Source organism: Mesoplodon mirus, assembly GCF_964341445.2.
Source record: "Mesoplodon mirus genome assembly, chromosome: 3".
NCBI classification, from domain to species: Eukaryota; Metazoa; Chordata; class Mammalia; order Artiodactyla; family Ziphiidae; genus Mesoplodon; species Mesoplodon mirus.
In genome coordinates this window covers 616,549-634,687 of record NC_138978.1, presented here as the reverse complement: position 1 = coordinate 634,687, position 18,139 = coordinate 616,549, and the positions used below count along the sequence as shown (strand labels likewise).

General features: G+C 54.2%; 1 protein-coding gene across 2 annotated transcripts; it reads left to right on the top strand.

The window, feature by feature from the left end:
• The first annotated feature begins 247 nt into the window (after positions 1-247).
• On the top strand, positions 248-17,613 carry CDK11B (cyclin dependent kinase 11B). 2 transcript variants are annotated; one of them, XM_082614480.1, is made up of 21 exons: positions 248-658; positions 835-869; positions 5,026-5,149; positions 5,962-6,077; positions 7,286-7,383; positions 8,200-8,338; positions 11,939-12,075; positions 12,392-12,514; positions 12,829-12,924; positions 13,003-13,161; positions 13,388-13,453; positions 14,096-14,271; positions 15,052-15,142; positions 15,595-15,716; positions 15,908-16,013; positions 16,177-16,298; positions 16,377-16,484; positions 16,559-16,675; positions 16,765-16,913; positions 16,995-17,184; positions 17,269-17,613. In XM_082614480.1, exons 3-21 carry the CDS (start codon positions 5,039-5,041, stop codon positions 17,359-17,361), a joined length of 2,319 nt encoding a protein of 772 aa, XP_082470606.1. In that variant the 5' UTR covers positions 248-658; positions 835-869; positions 5,026-5,038; the 3' UTR covers positions 17,362-17,613. The 2 variants fall into 2 exon arrangements, with proteins under 2 accessions (XP_082470606.1, XP_082470605.1); XM_082614479.1 differs by lacking the exon at positions 248-658 and having other exon boundaries at positions 737-869; positions 7,286-7,413.
• The last annotated feature ends 526 nt before the right edge of the window (positions 17,614-18,139 follow it).

Genomic DNA, 18,139 nt, shown 5'->3' with positions numbered 1-18,139 from the left:
CGTGAAGGGAGTGAAAAAATTGGTTTTTTCCTGTCACCAAAAACACAGGAAGCAAAACAAACTCTTGGATACAAAAAAGTAAACATTTCTTTCCGGGAAGAGAAAGAATTCCAATTCCACCGCCCTTTCTGTGCCCCAATTTCCTGTCACATTTTTCTCCATTTTCCATTTCAGGTCCAGTGAATGTGGGTATTCGTTTACCGTTCTCTTTCCCGAGGTTCTCGAGGCTGAACTGCCAGTTCTCTGTGACCACCGAGGTCCGCAGAGTAACTGGAGCCACAGGGAAGAGAACTTCACTCTAAGAGCCTCAACAGGTTAGAAGCCGCACCTCACGATGAGGGAGTGCACGGACTTTGAGGGCCCCCCTCCCCCGCCTTAGCACAGCTTAAAACCCTGTGGCAACCGCTCTCCCCGCCCCGGTCTGGCGGGAGGTCTTCCGTAGGCAAGATTCGGAGTCCACCGCGCCACCGCCGGGGTCGGGGTCACGGGGACGGGGAGAAAGAGCGCAACACCGGGCACCCGACCAGGCCAAGCCCGGACTTCCGCCGAACCCGAGCTGCCAGCAGGGACTCGCCCCGCCCCGGCACACCGGGCGTCGTCAGCAGTCGGCGCCGAGGCCCGTAATGACGCGCTAGCGCGCGCCCGGCACTCTGCGAAGGTCTGGGGGCGGCGGCGGGGGGGGTTGGGGGCGGGGGGCCCGCCGGGTGGGGGGGGTACCCGCTGCGTGGGGGGTGGGGGGGCCCGCCCTTTGGGGCCCGCCCTCGGTCGTCATCAGCCCGAGCCGACGCAGGAAGTGACGACGCTCCTGGCGCGCGCCGGGCGGTTTCTCCTCAGGCTCCGGGACCGGCGGCGGCGGCGGCGGCGTAGGGGTGAGTGGCGGCGGGCCGGACGGGGCGGGGCGGGGCGGAGCGGGGCGGGGGAGGGGCGCGGCCGGCTCACCTAAACTCTCGGATCCCGGCGGGCCTCGGGCGCGTGGGCCGGGGGGGGCGACACTCCCCGCTACCTCGGCCCGGCGCGGAACTCGGGGTGGAGGAGGCGGCGGGCCCAGGAGCTCCCCGAGCCAACTTCTGCCGGGCCGAACGCCGGGCTAGCGCGACTGAACCCCAAGAACCGGGAACCCGCGGCCTGGTCTGCGAGCGCGCCCTCGGAGCAACCACCCAGGCCTCCCCGTATCCCGTGCTGGGGCTGCAGCTGTCCGATGGGCCAGTGGCCCACGCAGCCCAAGTCGTCTTTCTTTCTTTTTTTAAAAAATATATTTTATTTATTTATTCATTTATTTTTGGCTGTATAGGGCCTTGGTTGCTGCGCGCGGGCTTTCTCTAGTTGCGGCGAGCGGGGGCTACTCTTCTTTGCGGTGCGCGGTCTTCTCACTGCGGTGGCTTCTCGTTGCGAAGCAGGGTCTCTAGGCGCGCGGGCTTCAGTAGTTGTGGCATGCGGGCTCAGCAGTTGTGGCTCACGGGCTTAGTTGCTCCGCGGCATGTGGGATCTTCCCGGACCAGGGCTCGAACCCGTGTCCCCTGCATTGGCAGGCGGATTCTTAACCACTGCGCCACCAGGGAAGCCCCGAGGTCGTCTTTCTAATAAATGCTCCTGACGGCAAAAGCAGTGCTTGGTGAGTGCCGGGTACTGAGCTGCGAGCTTTCCCTGGGTGATCTCACCGAATCCCCAGTGGTGCTGTCAGATAGGTGGTTTTCGTACCGTTTACGGAATGGTAAGCTGAGATGAAGTAACCAGCCCTGGACAGCACAGGAATGACAGCAAAGAGATTGGAATCCAAGTGGTCGTTTTCCAGAGCCCATCACTTTTTTTTTAAATCTTTCTTTCTAGTATTTTAGGTTTTCTCAAATCGAAGTATAGTTGATTTACAATGTTGTGTTAGTTTCTGCTGTACAGCAAAGTGATTCAGTCATACATGTATATACGTTCTTTTTTATTTTCTTTTCTGTTACGGATTTATCACAGGAAATTGTATATATAGTGCCCTGTGCTCTACAGTAGGACCTTGTTGTTTATCCGTCCTGTGTATAATAGTTTGCTTCTGCTGACCCCAAACTCCCAGTCCTTCCCTCCCCCCCCCACCACAATCACAAGTCTGTTTTCTATGTCTGTGACTGTTTCTGTTTTCTAGATAAGTTCATTTGTGTCTTTTTTTTGGGGGGGGCCACGCGTGGCTTCTGAGATCTTAGTTCCCTGACAAGGGATTGAACCCAGGCCCCAGCAGTGAAAGCGCCGAGTACTAACCACTGGACTGCCAGGGAATTCCCATTTGTGTCATATTTTAGTTGCCACATATAAGTGATATCACACGGTATTTGTCTTTCTCTTTCTGACTTAGTTTACTTAGTATGACAATCTCTCGGTCCATCCAAGTTGCTGCAAATGGCATTATTTCTTTCTATTTTTAAAATTTTAATAATACATTTTATTTAACCCAATATTTCTAAAGTATTACTATTTCCCATGTAATAATCAGTGTAAAATTATTAATGAGGTATTTTACATTTTTTGCAGAAAGTCTTTGAAATCCAGTGTGTATTTTATACTTACAGCACAGCTTAATTCAGACTGGCCACAGTTGAAGTGCTCAATAGCTACATGTGGCTAGTGGCTACCATTCTGGACAGCAGTTAATTTAAGGTGTGAATTCTGTACACAGTTATCATCTCAGACAAGTAGAGGTCATTTCCAACTGTACCCATGGACAAATGGATAGTGAATTCATGTTTGGAATATTAATTGTATAGCATTTGGACATGGAAAATTTATTCTTGAATTATGAATAAGTGGTTTAAGCAAACCCGATTATTGCATATTATTACATGCAGCTATGGAAATAGGCACTTCCACATATTACCACATTTAATCCTTTCAAAAAACACCTGGTAAAGGATCGTTATCGAGATTGAAACAGACCTGTGCCCAATATCCACTTCACCCTTCTTCTAGTTTGCCTTTCTGAAAGGCAGAGAGTGGAACGCTGAATCCTGTGTTTCCCAGACTCCCGTGAGACTGGGGTTCTCAATGTGATTCAGATTCAGCCAGTCAGGTACACATACGTGAGATTTGAAGGCTGGAAGTGCAGAGACTGCATTTGAGGGGGGGCGCATTTTTGCCATTTCTACAGGCACAGGAACCGATTTTTTGGCAGCAGAATTAAAGAGACATGCCATTGTCCAGTCTCTACCTGTGGATATTGAGAAGCAGGGTCCTGGGCATCCATGTTGCTGGGGCAGATCAGAGCAAATACAGCATGGCTCTGGAGTCAGGGGCAGTAGTGGCAGTGGCTTTCTAATTAAGTGGACTTTTGAAAGTTGTGGTTTCCCAAAGATAGCCATAAATTCTGTGCCTCCTAGAACATTCTGCATCCTAATGGGGTGCTCTGGTGGTCTTTGAGCAGTTGTCTTCCAGTTCCAGTCCCGTCCTTCCAAACTCTGGGGTGCTGGAGCTGGGGCTGCTCACTGCGTCTCCGCTTTGCCATCTGGAGCCCGCATAGGTTCTACCAATAGGAGGTAATAGAGGCTTGTCTTGGGTGTCCACAAGATGAGTAGATCTCCACACCTGCCCACGAGGATCTGGAAAGTTTATATAGAGGCCTTAACGGGGTTCATTCGCATATGTAGTCCAAATTGTCTCAGTAACACATTGCTCTCTCCAGGCAGCATCCTTGAAAATGTATTTCATTCTTTTTTATGGCTGAGTAATAGTCCATTGTATATACGTACCACACCTTTATCCATTCATCTGTCGATGGATATTTAGGTTGCTTCCATATCTTGGCTATTGTAAATAGTGCTGCTATGAACATGGGGGAGGGGGTTGTGTATCCTTTTTAATTATAGTTTTGCCTGGATACGTGCCCAGGAGTGGGATTGCTGGATCATATGATTGTTCTATTTTTAGTTTTCTGAGGAACCTCCATACTGTTCTGCGTAGTGGCTGAGCCAACTTACATTCTTACTAACAGTGTAGGAAGTTTCCCTTTTTTCCACACCCTCTCTAGCATTTGTTATTGATGGCCATTCTGACAGGTGCGAGGTGGTACCTTGTTGTAGTTTTGATTTGCATTTCTCTAATAATTATCGATGTTGAGCATCTTTACATGTGCCTACTGGCCATTTGTTTTCTTCTTTGGAGAAATGTCTGTTTAGGTCTTCTGTCCTTTTTTATTTTATTTATTTATTTATTTTTGTGGTACGCGGGCCTCTCACTGTTGTGGCCTCTCCCGTTGCGGAGCACAGGCTCCGGACGTGCAGGCTCAGCGGCCATGGCTCACGGGCCCAGCCGCTCTGTGGCATGTGGGATCTTCCCGGACTGGGGCACGAACCTGTGTCCCCTGCATCGGCAGGCAGACTCTCAACCACTGCGCCACCAGGGAAGCCCTTCTGTCCTTTTTTCAATTGGGTTGTTTGGTTTTTTGTTGTTGAGTTGTATGAGCTGTTTGTATATTTTGCAAATTAAGCCCTGTCAGTCACATCGTTTGCAAACGTTTTCAGCCAGTCCTTAGGTTGTCTTTTCATTTTGTTTATGGTTTTCTTTGCTTTGTAAAAGCTTGTAAGTTTGATTAGGTTCTATTTGTTTATTTTTGCTTTATTTCTGTTGCCTTGGGAGACTGACCTAAGAAAACACTGGTGCCATTTATGTCAGAGAATGTTTTGCCTGTGATCTCTTCTAGGAGTTTTAGAGTGTCATGTCTTCCGTTTAAATCTTTAAGCCATTTTGAGTTTATTTTTGTGTATGGTGTGAGGGTGTGCTCTAACTTCATTGATTTACATGCAGCTGCCCAGCTTTCCCAGCACCGCTTGCTGAAGAGACTGTGTTTTTCCTATTGTATATTCTTGCCTCTTTTGTTGAAGATTAGTTGACCATAGGTGTGTGGGTTTATTTCTGGCAGAGCCCATCCCTCTTAACAAAGATTTGTACTGAAGCTCTCAAAAGTGGCAAGGCAAAAGTGTTCAGAAACAGCATAGCATCAAACCACAGTTTGCTGTGTCCTGACACAGTTTGAATTCTTTGTCTTTTTTGCAGTGTTTTAACTCAAATGGGTGATGAAAAGGACTCTTGGAAAGTGAAAACTTTAGATGAAATTCTTCAGGAAAAGAAACGACGGAAGGAACAAGAGGAGAAAGCAGAGATAAAACGCTTAAAAAATGTAAGCCATGTTTTTTAAGTAAGTGTTTTTTTTAAAGGAGATTTAATTTCTTTGCCCTCATTTTTCCATTAGAACAACGCTTCTTCGGTGAAGTTCTTTTGTACTTCCAAATGTCGCAGGTGAGCCCAAAATCTATTCTAAAAATTAACAAAAACATCCAATTACTCAGTTTACATTGACAGCAGATCGATAACATACTAAAGCTGCATATAGATGACCACAGCTACATGGAAAATAAAGTATTTTGAACCTAAAATCACTAGAGTGCGGTTGGGCTTATGTTTCTCGTTTCATCATTATATTCATGACACCATTTCCAAGTATTTTTAGTATAGTAGGAAGCTGCCTTGAAATTAGTATTATTGTTTTACACCTTTCTTGGTTTGCCTAATAACATAGGAAAACTTTAGTAATTTGATAAGGGGCATTGAAAGAAATGCCTCTTCTGATAAGTTTAGCAGCAGACCTTTCTTACGTGTTTATGAGTACTTTTTGAGATACTGTAAAGTATTAGGTGTATAAAATATGCTTTAAGGCTCAGTTCTGGCTAATATAAACAGCTAACATACTTGTCACAGAGTCTGATATCCCCTGTCATATACGCTGGTGTTAAATTTCTCAGGTTCTGGGTTACAGAGAGTTATACGAAATTCTGATGTCACGGGATTTGAATGAAAGTTTTTTATATTTTATAACATTGGTCCACTCAAAGTTTGAGTGTATGAAAGTTTGTTTTCGGATATTGGCAAGGTTTGAGTATTATTAAAAATAGGCTTATCTGTAAGGAAGATTACTTTCTCCTTGCTTCTTAGTCTGATGACCGGGATTCCAAGCGGGATTCCCTTGAGGAGGGGGAGCTGAGGGACCACCGCATGGAGATAACGATAAGGAACTCGCCGTATAGAAGAGAGGACTCCATGGAAGACAGGTGAGAGGGCGGTGGCCCTGGAGGAGCCCGCCGGCTGCAGGTGCACTCACCTGAGGAGACAGGCTGAGCCCCGTGACAAGGCCGTGGTCCTGGCTGGCCCTTCTCAGTGTTATTTTGAAAGTTTGAGGTCATGACCTGAGGTTTACCTCTAGATTGAAATGACTCTTGTGTGGTGTCAGTTACCAGCTCTCCCCTCTTAGGAAAAGCCTGAGCGTGTGTTCCTTTCTTTGTGATCATTCTGCAGTGAAGTGAACACCATTCACATGGTAATTTAAAGAATTCTGCTGTATGTTTGTGATGATTTGTATAATTACTGTCTAAAATTATCTACAAATAAACCAAAGTAGCTGCTGAAAGATACTTGGAGCAAGACCTTGAAGCAGAAATGGTCCTATCGAGGTCTGTATGTTCTGACGTTTCTTCCCGTGCTGTGCTTTCTCCTCACTTGTTTTCTTCTCATGTCCATCATCAAGCAGTTAAAAACAGCATAACCAGAAATTAAGGCAAAAAGGCATAGGGTGTGAATTCTCCCAAGATTTTGGTTATATAATCAGTTGAAAATATTGTTAAGTGACCTTTTGAGATCATTGTTTGATTAAAATTGTGGGACCTTTTTTTGTTTTTTATTTTTTGCGGTACACGGGCCTCTCACTGCTGTAGCCTCTCCTGCCGCAGAGCACAGGCTCTGGATGCGCAGGCTCAGTAGTCATGGCTCACGGACCCAGCCGCTCTGCGGCACGTGGGATCCCCCCAGACCGGGCACGAACCCGTGTCCCCTGCATCGGCAGGGGGACTCCCAACCACTGCGCCACCAGGGAAGCCCAAAATTGTGGGCCCTTTTTTAACAACTTTATTATGGTGTAAATGACAAACTGCACAGATTTCAGGTGTGCAGTTTGATACGTTGTTATATACCTGTAAACTATCCGCACGACCAAGATCATGAATACCCTCAAGGTTCCTCCAAGAGGCCTTTTTGTTCCATGTTTCACATTTATTCCCCACTTAACACTTTTCATCTGAATCTGTATTTAATATACAGTTTGGGCTTAGGTTTCATAATGAACATCATCTTCTGGCTGATGGTTGAGGTTCACCTGTGTGTTCTGAGCCCTTCGTCTCTCTGGGTTGAAGACACCCCACGATAGCCCAGTGCTCCTCACATTACTTTCTCAGGCGTGATGTAATGCTGTGGTGTCTTATTGCAGAGGAGAGGAAGATGATTCTTTGGCTATCAAACCACCCCAGCAAATGTCTCGGAAAGAAAAAGCTCATCACAGGAAAGACGAAAAGAGAAAAGAGAAACGTAGGCATCGTAGCCATTCTGCGGAAGGGGGTACAGAGCATTCGTTTTCTTTTGTGTTGTGTGCAGATGCGTCTCGTTCCTATGTCATGATCTGCTGCCTTCTCCAGAGCACAGCTGAAAGCGAAGAGAATGAAACTTTAGCTAAAAACATAAATTTACTGTAGATCATTCTGAATAGATACTTTGTTTTCCTTCTGTGTTTTCTTCTGTGTGTTTCCCCCTCATTGCATTGTTCTGGAGTAGTTTGTCTACCTACAAAATTGTCTTAATTCAACAAGGGAAAACACAGTCTTCAATGCTAAATTGCTTTAACTAAGAAACAGATGCTTGATAAAACTGAAATAATGGATTTTATCTCATAGCAGTATTAAAGAGCTTCTTAGGGGTGTTGGGAAAACTGGGCCTGGGGCCTGATACAAATCTCATTGTTAAACTCAGTTGGCTAACGTGGTGTATAACGTGATGTAGAAACTAAAAGGAGATAAGCTTTGTCCTGTATCCTTTACAAGCGGTGATTTCTTTTTAAATCGTGAAACTAATACAGTCTAATCACAGTTCATTTAATACAGAAAATTAGAAAGAAAGATGGGGATCACGGTTCTATTCAGTGATAATCACATTATTTTTGTTTTTTTCTTAACTGGAGGCTTACTGCATAGAGTTTTATATTTTCATCCTCTTTTTTTTTTTAACAGAAAGTCATGATTGTTTCTCCAAGTCAATGATTAGATATTTTTTCTTTTCTTCACTGGGTATTTTCAAGTTGAGTCTCTAGAGGTTAAGTTTCTTCGTGTGACACGTCCTGGTTCCCCCTAGGGAAGCACGCCAGAGTGAAGGAGAAGGAGAGGGAGCACGAGCGCCGCAAGCGTCACCGAGAGGAGCAGGACAAGGCCCGCAGGGAGTGGGAGCGGCAGAAGAGGAGGGAGCTGGCGCGGGAGCACTCCCGGCGGGAGAGGTGAGGCCGCGGCGCAAGCCAGCGAGCGGGTCCTGGCTGCCGCCAGTGTCCCCGTGGCAGCCTGTGCGATGGGCCTGCAGGGAGGGGTGCTGCTGGACAGAGCTGGGGGTCCAAGAGGAATCGAGAGGCGAGGGGCGAAGGCTTGGGCTGGACATACAGCAGTGGGGGAAGGAGAGAGAGGAAGAGGGGTGGCGGGTGGCTGGAGGAGGGGAGCGGCTGTCCACACCCGGGCCCGGCGCCCCCAGCGAGGAGGGCAAGGGCTGCTGTCCAGGCCCGGGTGGAGCCATTCTGGGGGCGCGTGAGTCCTGAGGCAGAGTCAGTTCGGGGAGGCCTGGGGTGTGGGCGACCCCCCGTCTGCTCACTCGGCAGGTGTGTGCTGGGCACCTGCTCTGCACCGGCGCCGTCCAGGGGGCCTTGTCCAGAAAGACCAACAAGATACGTTGCTTAGGGTTGTCTGGGGTCGCAGCAGAAATAGACTCTGGTTCTTCCAAACAAGAAACAAAAGGAGAAGTGACAAAGGCAATCCCAGAGGCCTTGAAATGGCCTGGGAGCTGGGACACCAGACTCCTGGGCCTTTGTCTCCAGGTGCCTCTGTGTGGGCTTAGAGTTCCAGGAGAGAGCGTCTGTTCACTCCAGATCTGTTCCGCGTGGCCCAGGTGTGAATCCTAGGGCCACCTCTGGGTCCTGCGGTCATCTCCAGAGAGAGCTTGAGAGCTGGGCTGCTCTACAGAAGGGAAGTAGCGGGCTGGAAGGTGGTGACGTTCCCAGCAGCCAGGGCCGAACAGAGGGCAGGTACAGCAGGTGTGAGGAGAGCCTTCGTTCTCAGGACTCAGGGAGTGTGAGAGATGCGGCTGAGAGGTTGGGGTCTAAGGCCACTGTGAGGCCAGCAGAGCCTTCAGTGCCCTGGCTGATGGCACATGACACACCCACGTTTGCTAAGCCCTGTGCTCTGTCCACTGTGGTCCAGTCACACAGCTGTGCAGACACAGTGGTAACCCCAAGGAAGCCAAGCTTGAAAATAAAGAGGCGCATGTGGAAAAATGCAGCAGTGGCCACATTGTTCAAGGGAGACAAGTGTTCACAGGGTTATTAGCCCCGCGGCTTACTAAATAGCAACAACTGGGAGGAAAAATTCAAGTGCAGGGTTGCTGCAAGATGTTACCTAGAATGTCCAGTTTTCAACAAGAAGTTCTGAGACATACAAAGACATAAGGTTTGACCCCGTATTAAGGAAGAAAGACATAGTAGACAGCGTTTCCAGATTTGGCAAAGACTTGGAAGCAAGGAACTTGAAGATGGAGCAACAGACTTCATGCCTTCTGAAGACAGAGAGGAAAGGATCTTCAATCTCAAGATCTGTGGGACAGCATCCAGTGCATCCAGTGCACCAGCACGCGTGTGGTGTGTGGGAGGGAAGGGGGGGCACACAGGTGGCTTTTAAATAATGACTTGAGTACTTCCCACATTTGATGAAAACCGTTTTATCTACACATCCGAGAAACTCGGTGAGCCCCAGGTAGGATAAGTACAAAGTCACAGTCACACCGGGGAAGCTAGTGAGAAATTCATGAGGGGCGGCAGTGAGCGGGGTGTTTCTCATCAGAAACCGGGGGACACAGGCAGGAACTCGGCCAGCCTCAGAAGTGAGGGGCACGTAAAGGCCTTCCCAGGTGAACAGAGGCTGGGGGACAGGTGCAGACATCACTGCAGCCACAGCAGCGGGACATGCATTGCCCTAAGAGCTCCTGGGATGAGTTTTCAACAGAGACCGTGTGCCAGGCTGTGGAACAAATCTCAAATTTAAAAGAATTGAGGCCATACAAAGTATGCCCTCTTATCACAGAAGAATTCAATTAGAAGTCAGCAACAGGGCTTCCCTGGTGGCACGGGTTAAGAATCCGCCTGTCGATGCAGGGGACACGGGTTCGAGCCCTGGTCCAGGCAAATCCCACATGCCACGGAGCAACTGAGCCTGTGCACCACAGCTACTGAGCCTGCGCTCTAGAGCCCGTGAGCCACAACTGCGGAAGTCTACGCGCTTAGAGCCCGTGCTCCACAACACGAGAAGCCACCACAATGAGAAGCCCGCGCACCGCAACAAAGAGCAGCCCCCACTCGCCGCAACTAGAGAAAGCCCGCGTGCAGCAAGAAAGACCCAACACAGCCAAAAACAAATTTCTATATAAAAAAAGCAACAGAACGAAACCTGGGGAAATCCTCAAATGTTGGGAATCTAACAACCCGTTTGTGAAAAACCCATGGCCCGAAGAAAAAATGGTAAGGAAAAACAAAATATTTTGAACTTTTTTTTTTTGGTCGCGACGCAAAGCTTGTAGGATCTTAGTTCCCTGACTAGGGATCAAACCGAGACCCCAGCAGTGGAAGCGCCAAGTCCTAACCACTGGACCACCAGGGAATTCCCTGAAAATATTTTGAACAAGATGAGAGCAAAGACAACGTGTCCAAACTAGGGATGCAGCTCCAGCTGTGCTTGGAGTGAAGTGTTTCAGGTGTAAGCAGCTAAACCAGAAAGCAGAAAAGGAAGTTGTCGAATCAATAACCTAACCTTCTGCCCAAAGAAACCAGAAAAAAAGCAAACTCATCCCAAAGCAAGCCGAAGAGACGTTGGGAAATGCAGAGCAGGCAGAAGCAGGCTTGGGAGGCGGGGGACGGGGGACGGGTGGCCACGGGCGGTACGATCAGTGGATGCTGGGACGGCTTGTGACGGTTGCCCGATTCCAGGGATGCGTTCAGAGAAACTGAGCTCGCTGGTTGAATTCAGTATGTAAGTTGTACCTCCACTTTTTGTTTGTTTTGCCATATACTGCGCGGCATGAAACCGAAACCGCACCCCCTGCTCTGGAAGGGGCCGCCAGGGAAGCCTCCTTCCGCTTTTATTTGGGGATAGTTTGGATTCACTGGCATGTATAAAACAGTGTGTGGAGCCCAGTAGCCTTGGTGCGGCCCCTCCGGTGGTGACGTCTGTGTGGGCAGCACTGGCGGCCCTGGTTACGCTCTCACCGTTTTGTGCTCGTTTCTGTGTGTATAACGCTGCCTTCTTTGCTTAACGTGTTCGCTTTTCACGTTGTATTTGGACTGAACCCTGTAGGGACCTGAGAGTTAACAGACTGATGAGTTTTCACTCTTCGGCGTCCGGTGCTGCCGACCCCACGTGTTTCGGTCACTGGTCACTGATATTTCCTGACCCCCACACGACAGCTGGCCCAGGAGCCGCAGGGCGCCCGGCCCAGGTCTGTGGCTCCCCCGCCCTTCCTCAGATGGGCTCTCCCACCCCCTGGGGGCCCAGGAAGACTTGGCTCCTGGTAGCGGTGGATTTACATTGTGTGCACAGAGGGAATCCTCTTGGCGAGTCTCGGTAGAGCTGGCGAGCCGGTGGGGTTTCTGCCCCAGGCAGTCGTTGCCTCCTTGTACCGGCGCTTGGTTCCCAGGACGCGCATGCGTGTATGTTCTGCTTTTAACAGGCTCTCTGCGGGTTGAACAGCCCAGAGACGTAGTTTCTAAACGCGAGCAAAAAAGCACTGGGGGCAAAGAGGAGAACTGCCTGTTTCGGGGGGAAAATGTGGCGTGTGCTGGTTCCAGGGACCGCCTCGAGCAGTTAGAAAGGAAGCGAGAACGGGAGCGCAAGATGCGGGAGCAGCAGAAGGAGCAGAGGGAGCAGAAGGAGCGGGAGCGGCGGGCCGAGGAGCGGCGCAAGGAGCGGGAGGCCCGTCGGGAAGGTGGGGGCGGGGCGAGGGGCGGGGCCGTCGGGGGCGGGGCCCGTCGGGGGGCGGGGCGAGGGGCGGGGCCCGGCCGCCCTGCGGCTCCTGGGTTGCGGGCTGTCTGGGGTCCACACACTGGGGGTCAGGCCCAGGCTGGAGAGGTGGGTCCTGGCCCCCTGCCTTTTGTCCAATAGGGAGCAGTCTAGAAAGCCCACCTGGGTCCTCTGGTCGCTTCCTGTGCTCCATTCTGGTGCTGTGGGGGGCTGGGGGGGTGGCGTGTGTGCCATGGGAAAGGGGGCTGCCGGCACCACCTCCTTTCTGTTCTCGTGCGCAGTGTCTGCACATCACCGGACAGCGAGAGAGGACTATGGCGACAAGGTGAAAGCCAGCCACTGGAGTCGGAGCCCACTCCGGCCGCCTCGAGAGAGGTTTGAGCTGGGGGACAGCCGGAAGCCAGGTGAGGCTGCACAGCGCTAGCTGGGCCAGCGTGTGGCGGTCTTGGCGAGGGGCGTCTGGGCACAGAAAGTGGCTGCTGCTTCACATCACGATGCGCTAAACGCTTCCGTGGTGTGTGAGAGGGACTCTGTACGAAATAAGTTTATCAGCTCAAACGTTTGTTACTGGTCCTTTGAAGAGTTGTCTTCCTCCCAGGTACCTGGGTGAGCTGTTCCTCATACAAACCGAAGTTAGTCTTCGTATGAGAAGCGCCATCGAATCTTGTTAGTTTCAGATGTTTTCCCACATTTCACCTTCGATGGTTTGTTCCATAAGTAAAAGAAGAGAAAGTGGAAGAGAGAGACCTGCTGTCCGACCTGCAGGACGTCAGCGGCAGCGAGAGGAGGACCAGCTCGGCGGAGTCCTCATCAGGTAGCCGCTCGCCCGGCCCCGCCCAGGCCCGTGGCCCCCCGGGGCCGAAGCTCACTGCTGGCTGTTTCTTTCCTGAAGCGGAGTCAGGGTCAGGTTCCGAGGAGGAGGAGGAAGAGGAGGAGGAGGAGGAGGAGGAAGAAGAGGGGAGCAGCAGCGAAGAGTCGGAGGGGGAGGAGGAGGAGGAGGAGGAGGAGGAGACCGGGAGCAACTCCGAGGACGCGTCTGGACAGTCAGCCGGTGAGCGCGCCCGCACGTGGTTTAAGTCCGTAAGAGCGTAGGAGCTGCAGGTGGGTGACTTGAAATCTCAGGAAAAATGTATCCAGATTGAAAACGCCTGGCTGTCTGGGACTTACATGAGGCTCCCGAGTCGACGACATAGGGCGCCCCTTGCCTCCTTGTCAGCTAAAGTGGACCGCACTTCTGCTTGGGGGGGGCTCTGAGCTGACACCTGTTTCCTTTACAGAGGAAGTGAGTGAAGAAGAAATGAGTGAAGAGGAGGAGCGAGAGAATGAAAACCACGTCCTGGTTGGTGAGCCGGCCCCCCGAGTGGTGCTTCACCGCCTCCTCGTCTGCCCCTGACCTGGGTGCTGACCCACGTTTGAGTCGTGAGCAGGGCAGCGACCTAAGAAATAACCTTTCTCAGAGGCACGTCGTGCCCCGGGAGCTACAGGGAGCACCTGGCTGGTGCGTCCCAGGACCTAGCTGGCTCGCGGGGAGCTGCTTCCCCCGGCACCCCGCACTTGGCCGCTTGGGCCCGTGGGGGCCGGCGTCCCTTAGAAGGGGCAGTGCTGAATGAGCGCCATCCTGAGGGTGCTGGGCTTGGACACCAGGGGAGGCTGGGAAACGCCAGCTCGACTCTGACCACAGGGCCGTTGCTGACCAGGTTCTGCATGGCCTCCGCAGGCAGCCAGGCCAAGCCCTCTGGCCAGTGGCCGCAAGTTCTGGGGGGCCTTGGAGCTCGCAACCGGTCAGTGGCTCACAGTGGTCCCAGCCCGGCCAGTGGCCCCAAGACACAGTGCTCTCTGTCCAGAGCGATGGGACGCGCAGCCCGTGCCTGGCCCCCCCGGGGCTCTCAATATGGCTTCTTCCTGCACTTGCTGTCCCCCCCCAGAACGGGTGGGGTAGCCACACTTGCTCGTTCTTGGTTTGTAATTGGGTTGAACTTTTGAAGTTCCAGAGTCACGATTTGACCGCGATTCTGGAGAGAGCGAAGAGGGGGAAGAGGAGGTGGGCGAGGGCACCCCCCAGAGCAGCGCCCTCACCGAGGGGGACTTCGTGCCCGACTCCCCAGCCCTGTCACCCATCGAGCTCAAACAGGAGCTGCCCAAGTACCTGCCAGCCCTGCAGGTCAGGTGCCCTCCCTGCCCCAGGCCTGGCTCTGCTTTGCTGCTCGTGGACGGGGCCGGTTGCTGAGAGCAGAAGCCGGGTCCCCGCTGTGGGTGTCTGTCACTGGGCGGGCCCGGCCACCGGCCTCTCACCTGTCCCCGATCGTGGTCCGGCCTCTTGTCCAGCAGTCTTGGGGGGAGGACAGTTCCTGCGTCCGCAGCCAGGACGCCCGCCAGGGGCCCCATGTGGAGGGGGTGGGCAGCCTGGCAGGCGGTCAGCTCTGCGGTCACTTCTGCCTCGGCCTGGGCTGGGTGGGCACCTGCCCCTCTCGCCCGGTCGCTGTGCAGGGGTCGGAGGGCAGTGCTATGAGTCAGCCCACGTTTTCTGTTGGGAAAAGTCGGTAACAGCGATGCTGGAGGGAGGGGGTTTGGAGAGGGCAGGTCATCAGAGGGTGAGTGGCCTCAGGTGCTCCGGGCGCCCCAAGGCCAGTGGCCCAGCCCCAAGTGCCGCCCCAGCTCCGGGGGGTTTCCTGCGCCAGCTGGGGGTGCAGTGCACAGGGCCACTCCTGTCCCACCCGCATCTTAGGATGACGTGACTGGAGGTGGCGGGGTGGGGGGTTGCCCAGGGCCGGCTTTTGGATAAAGGGGCACGTGCTCACTGAAGCGAGGAGAGCATTCCCAGGCCGCTGCCCACGCGCCCTGCAGGCCTTCCTGCCACGTCCGGCGGGGCTTCCCTCTCGGTGGGTCTTCCCTCTGGCGTGTGGCCCCGCTGCCGCGCCCTCATGCTGGTGCTTCCTCCCAGGGCTGTCGGAGTGTGGAGGAATTCCAGTGCCTGAACAGGATCGAAGAAGGCACTTACGGGGTGGTGTACAGAGCAAAGGACAAGAAAACAGGTGGGGCGAGTCCCAGGATGGTCCCCCAAAGGGGAGGGGTGGTGTGGCGCATGGACCGGGTGGCCCAGAGTGCCAGCCAGCATCACGGGGCGCCGGCACCTTCAGCCTCAGGGTCACTGGGTATAGTTTCCTACTGTCCTGGTTGTCACCCCTCCCCTGGTGCTGGGCCTCAGCCTTGCCTCATCTGACTGGTGCACACCTGAGCAGCTGGCCCCTTGGCGCCTCCAGAGGCCAGAAGTCGGCCTGACCACAAGGCTCAGTGCTGCTTGCTTGCAGCCTCAGGCAGGTGTGCACCCTTGGCGGGGCCTCAGAGAAGCAGTCGAGGCCCTGAGCACCGGGGGAGGCCGGTTGGCCATGTCCCGTGATCGTGGGGGAACAGCGATGAAACAGGAAGAGTGTGTGGCTGGAAGAACGTTTGCTCAACCTTGGTCTTCACGTTGCTTTCTTTTCAGATGAAATCGTGGCTCTGAAGCGGCTAAAGATGGAGAAGGAGAAGGAGGGCTTCCCGATCACGTCGCTGAGGGAGATCAACACCATCCTCAAGGCGCAGCACCCCAACATCGTCACCGTCAGGGTGAGGCCGCCGGCCCACGCGCCTCTGCCCCGCGGGGCCCCCAAGTGCTACACCGCGGTGGCCGTCGCGCTTAGGAGGTCCCTGCTGTCACCCAATGTCTGGGCCCCGGGATTTCAGGTCTCCTGAGAGAGCCGGCGGGGGCAGGACCGGCCTGGGACCCCCGGGCCATGGGGCCTGCTGTCGTTTCCTAGGAAATCGTCGTGGGCAGCAACATGGACAAGATCTACATCGTGATGAACTACGTGGAGCACGACCTCAAGAGCCTCATGGAGACCATGAAGCAGCCCTTCCTGCCGGGTAGGGCCCCACGCCCGGGTCACCCGGGGCGGGAGTGCTGACCTGGAACTCTGACCCTGTCGCGCTGGGTGTGTGTGAGTGCCCGGGGGCCGGGAAGCTTGGTGGCCGCTGAGGCGGCCGATGACCCGGGGGACCGGCCACGTGCTGACCTGTCGCCATCCAGGGGAGGTGAAGACCCTGATGATCCAGCTGCTGCGTGGAGTGAAGCACCTACACGACAACTGGATCCTGCACCGAGACCTCAAGACGTCCAACCTGCTGCTCAGCCACGCCGGCATCCTCAAGGTGAGCCCTGCGGGCGGCTCGGGGAGGGCCCGGCTCCCGGGCACTCAGTCGTCCACAGCCCGCCCTCTGTCCTCACAGGTGGGGGACTTCGGGCTGGCGCGGGAGTATGGGTCCCCTCTGAAGGCCTACACCCCGGTGGTCGTGACCTTGTGGTACCGTGCCCCCGAGCTGCTGCTCGGCGCCAAGGTGAGTGTGGGTGTGCAGGGGCGTGCCCTGGGCGCGCCGACCCGCCAGCCCCCTGAGTGCTTCCTGACCCCCAGGAGTACTCCACGGCCGTGGACATGTGGTCGGTGGGCTGCATCTTTGGGGAGCTGCTGACTCAGAAGCCGCTGTTCCCTGGGAAGTCGGAAATTGATCAAATCAACAAAGTGTTCAAGGTGGGTGCCCCTGGGGACGTGTGCAGGCGCCTGGGCCAGGTGACCCTTCCCTGCAGGGCCCGGCTATTTGAGACGCCACCCTGTTTTAGGACCTGGGCACCCCCAGTGAGAAAATCTGGCCCGGCTACAACGACCTCCCCGCGGTCAAGAAGATGACCTTCACCGAGTACCCGTATAACAACCTCCGCAAGCGCTTCGGGGCTCTGCTCTCAGACCAGGGCTTCGACCTCATGAACAAGTGCGTCCCTCCCTGCACCCCGCCCTCAGCCCGCCTCCTCCCCGCTCAGCCCCGCCCCTGCCAAGTGCCTTGTTCTCCCAGGTTTCTGACCTACTTCCCTGGACGGAGGGTCAGCGCAGAGGATGGCCTCAAGCACGAGTATTTCCGCGAGACCCCCCTCCCCATCGACCCCTCCATGTTCCCCACATGGCCCGCCAAGAGCGAACAGCAGAGGGTGAAGCGGGGCACCAGCCCCCGGCCCCCAGAGGGTGGCCTGGGCTACAGCCAGCTGGTGAGGGGCGGGCCGGCAGGGGGAGCGGGGTCCCCGAGGCGGGGTTGGCCCGGCCGGGGCCCCACGAAGCCGCTGTGTCCACAGGGTGACGACGACCTGAAGGAGACAGGCTTCCACCTCACAACCACGAACCAGGGGGCCTCAGCCGCAGGCCCAGGCTTCAGCCTCAAGTTCTGAGGCTCAGAGCTGACCCCGGACCCACCTTGGGGAGCGCCGACCGCTGAGGCCCAGCTGGGACAGCGGCAGACACTGGAGGTGGCGTCTGGGTCCAGACCCCCGCCCTGCCCTGACCAGGTGCCGCCACTGCCACGGGGCTGCCGTGGACGCGACCTCAAGTCTAGGACTGGCTGCTGGCCTCGTGGGGTTTTCCACGTTTTCATATTTTATCTTGGCTTGTAAATTTGTAGAATTAAATCACGTTTTCCTTGCCGTGGGAGGAAAGGCTGTGTTTTTTCAGATGTATCGGATGTGCCCTGCGAGGAGAGGGCGGGCATCCATACACCCACACACACACAACTCAGCCACGGTGACCACCGGCGGCCACGCCGTCGGGTGCTGGCCGTGACTGGGAACGGAGCTGCGGGGGGTTTGGTCCTTTGTAACCTTCAGGCTGCTGCTCCAGCACCTTCCTGCCTCTCACCCAGGGCTCCAGAGCCAGGCGTGCGAGATCGCAGCCACAGCGGGCTTTTGTACAAGGTGGTTACGTGTTTTAAGATGTAAAATATTCTTGGAGGAAAGGTCTGGCATTTCCTTCTTTAAGTGGCTGGTCCTGTGCTGGGTCCTGGGCCTCCCGGGGGGGAGCCCCAGCCCCTACACTCAAGGAGGGAGGGGTGAAAGGCAATCTCTGTGGGCTCAGCTCTTTGCAGCCCGCAAGTCCTCCAGCTACTGGGCTGGCTGGACAGGGTGTCGCTTGGGCAGAAGGGGACTTGTCACTGCCCGGGGCCCCCAGCTGCAC

What these genes read in the sequence shown, in the direction of transcription:
- CDK11B (XM_082614479.1), top strand. Translation starts at nt 5,039, where the DNA reads ATGGGTGATGAAAAGGACTCTTGGAAAGTGAAAACTTTAGATGAAATT. An exon ending in AGATAAAACGCTTAAAAAAT is followed by an intron (nt 5,150 to 5,961) that starts GTAAGCCATGTT and finishes CTTGCTTCTTAG; the next exon opens with TCTGATGACCGGGATTCCAA. An exon ending in GCCTGGGCTACAGCCAGCTG is followed by an intron (nt 17,185 to 17,268) that starts GTGAGGGGCGGG and finishes CTGTGTCCACAG; the next exon opens with GGTGACGACGACCTGAAGGA.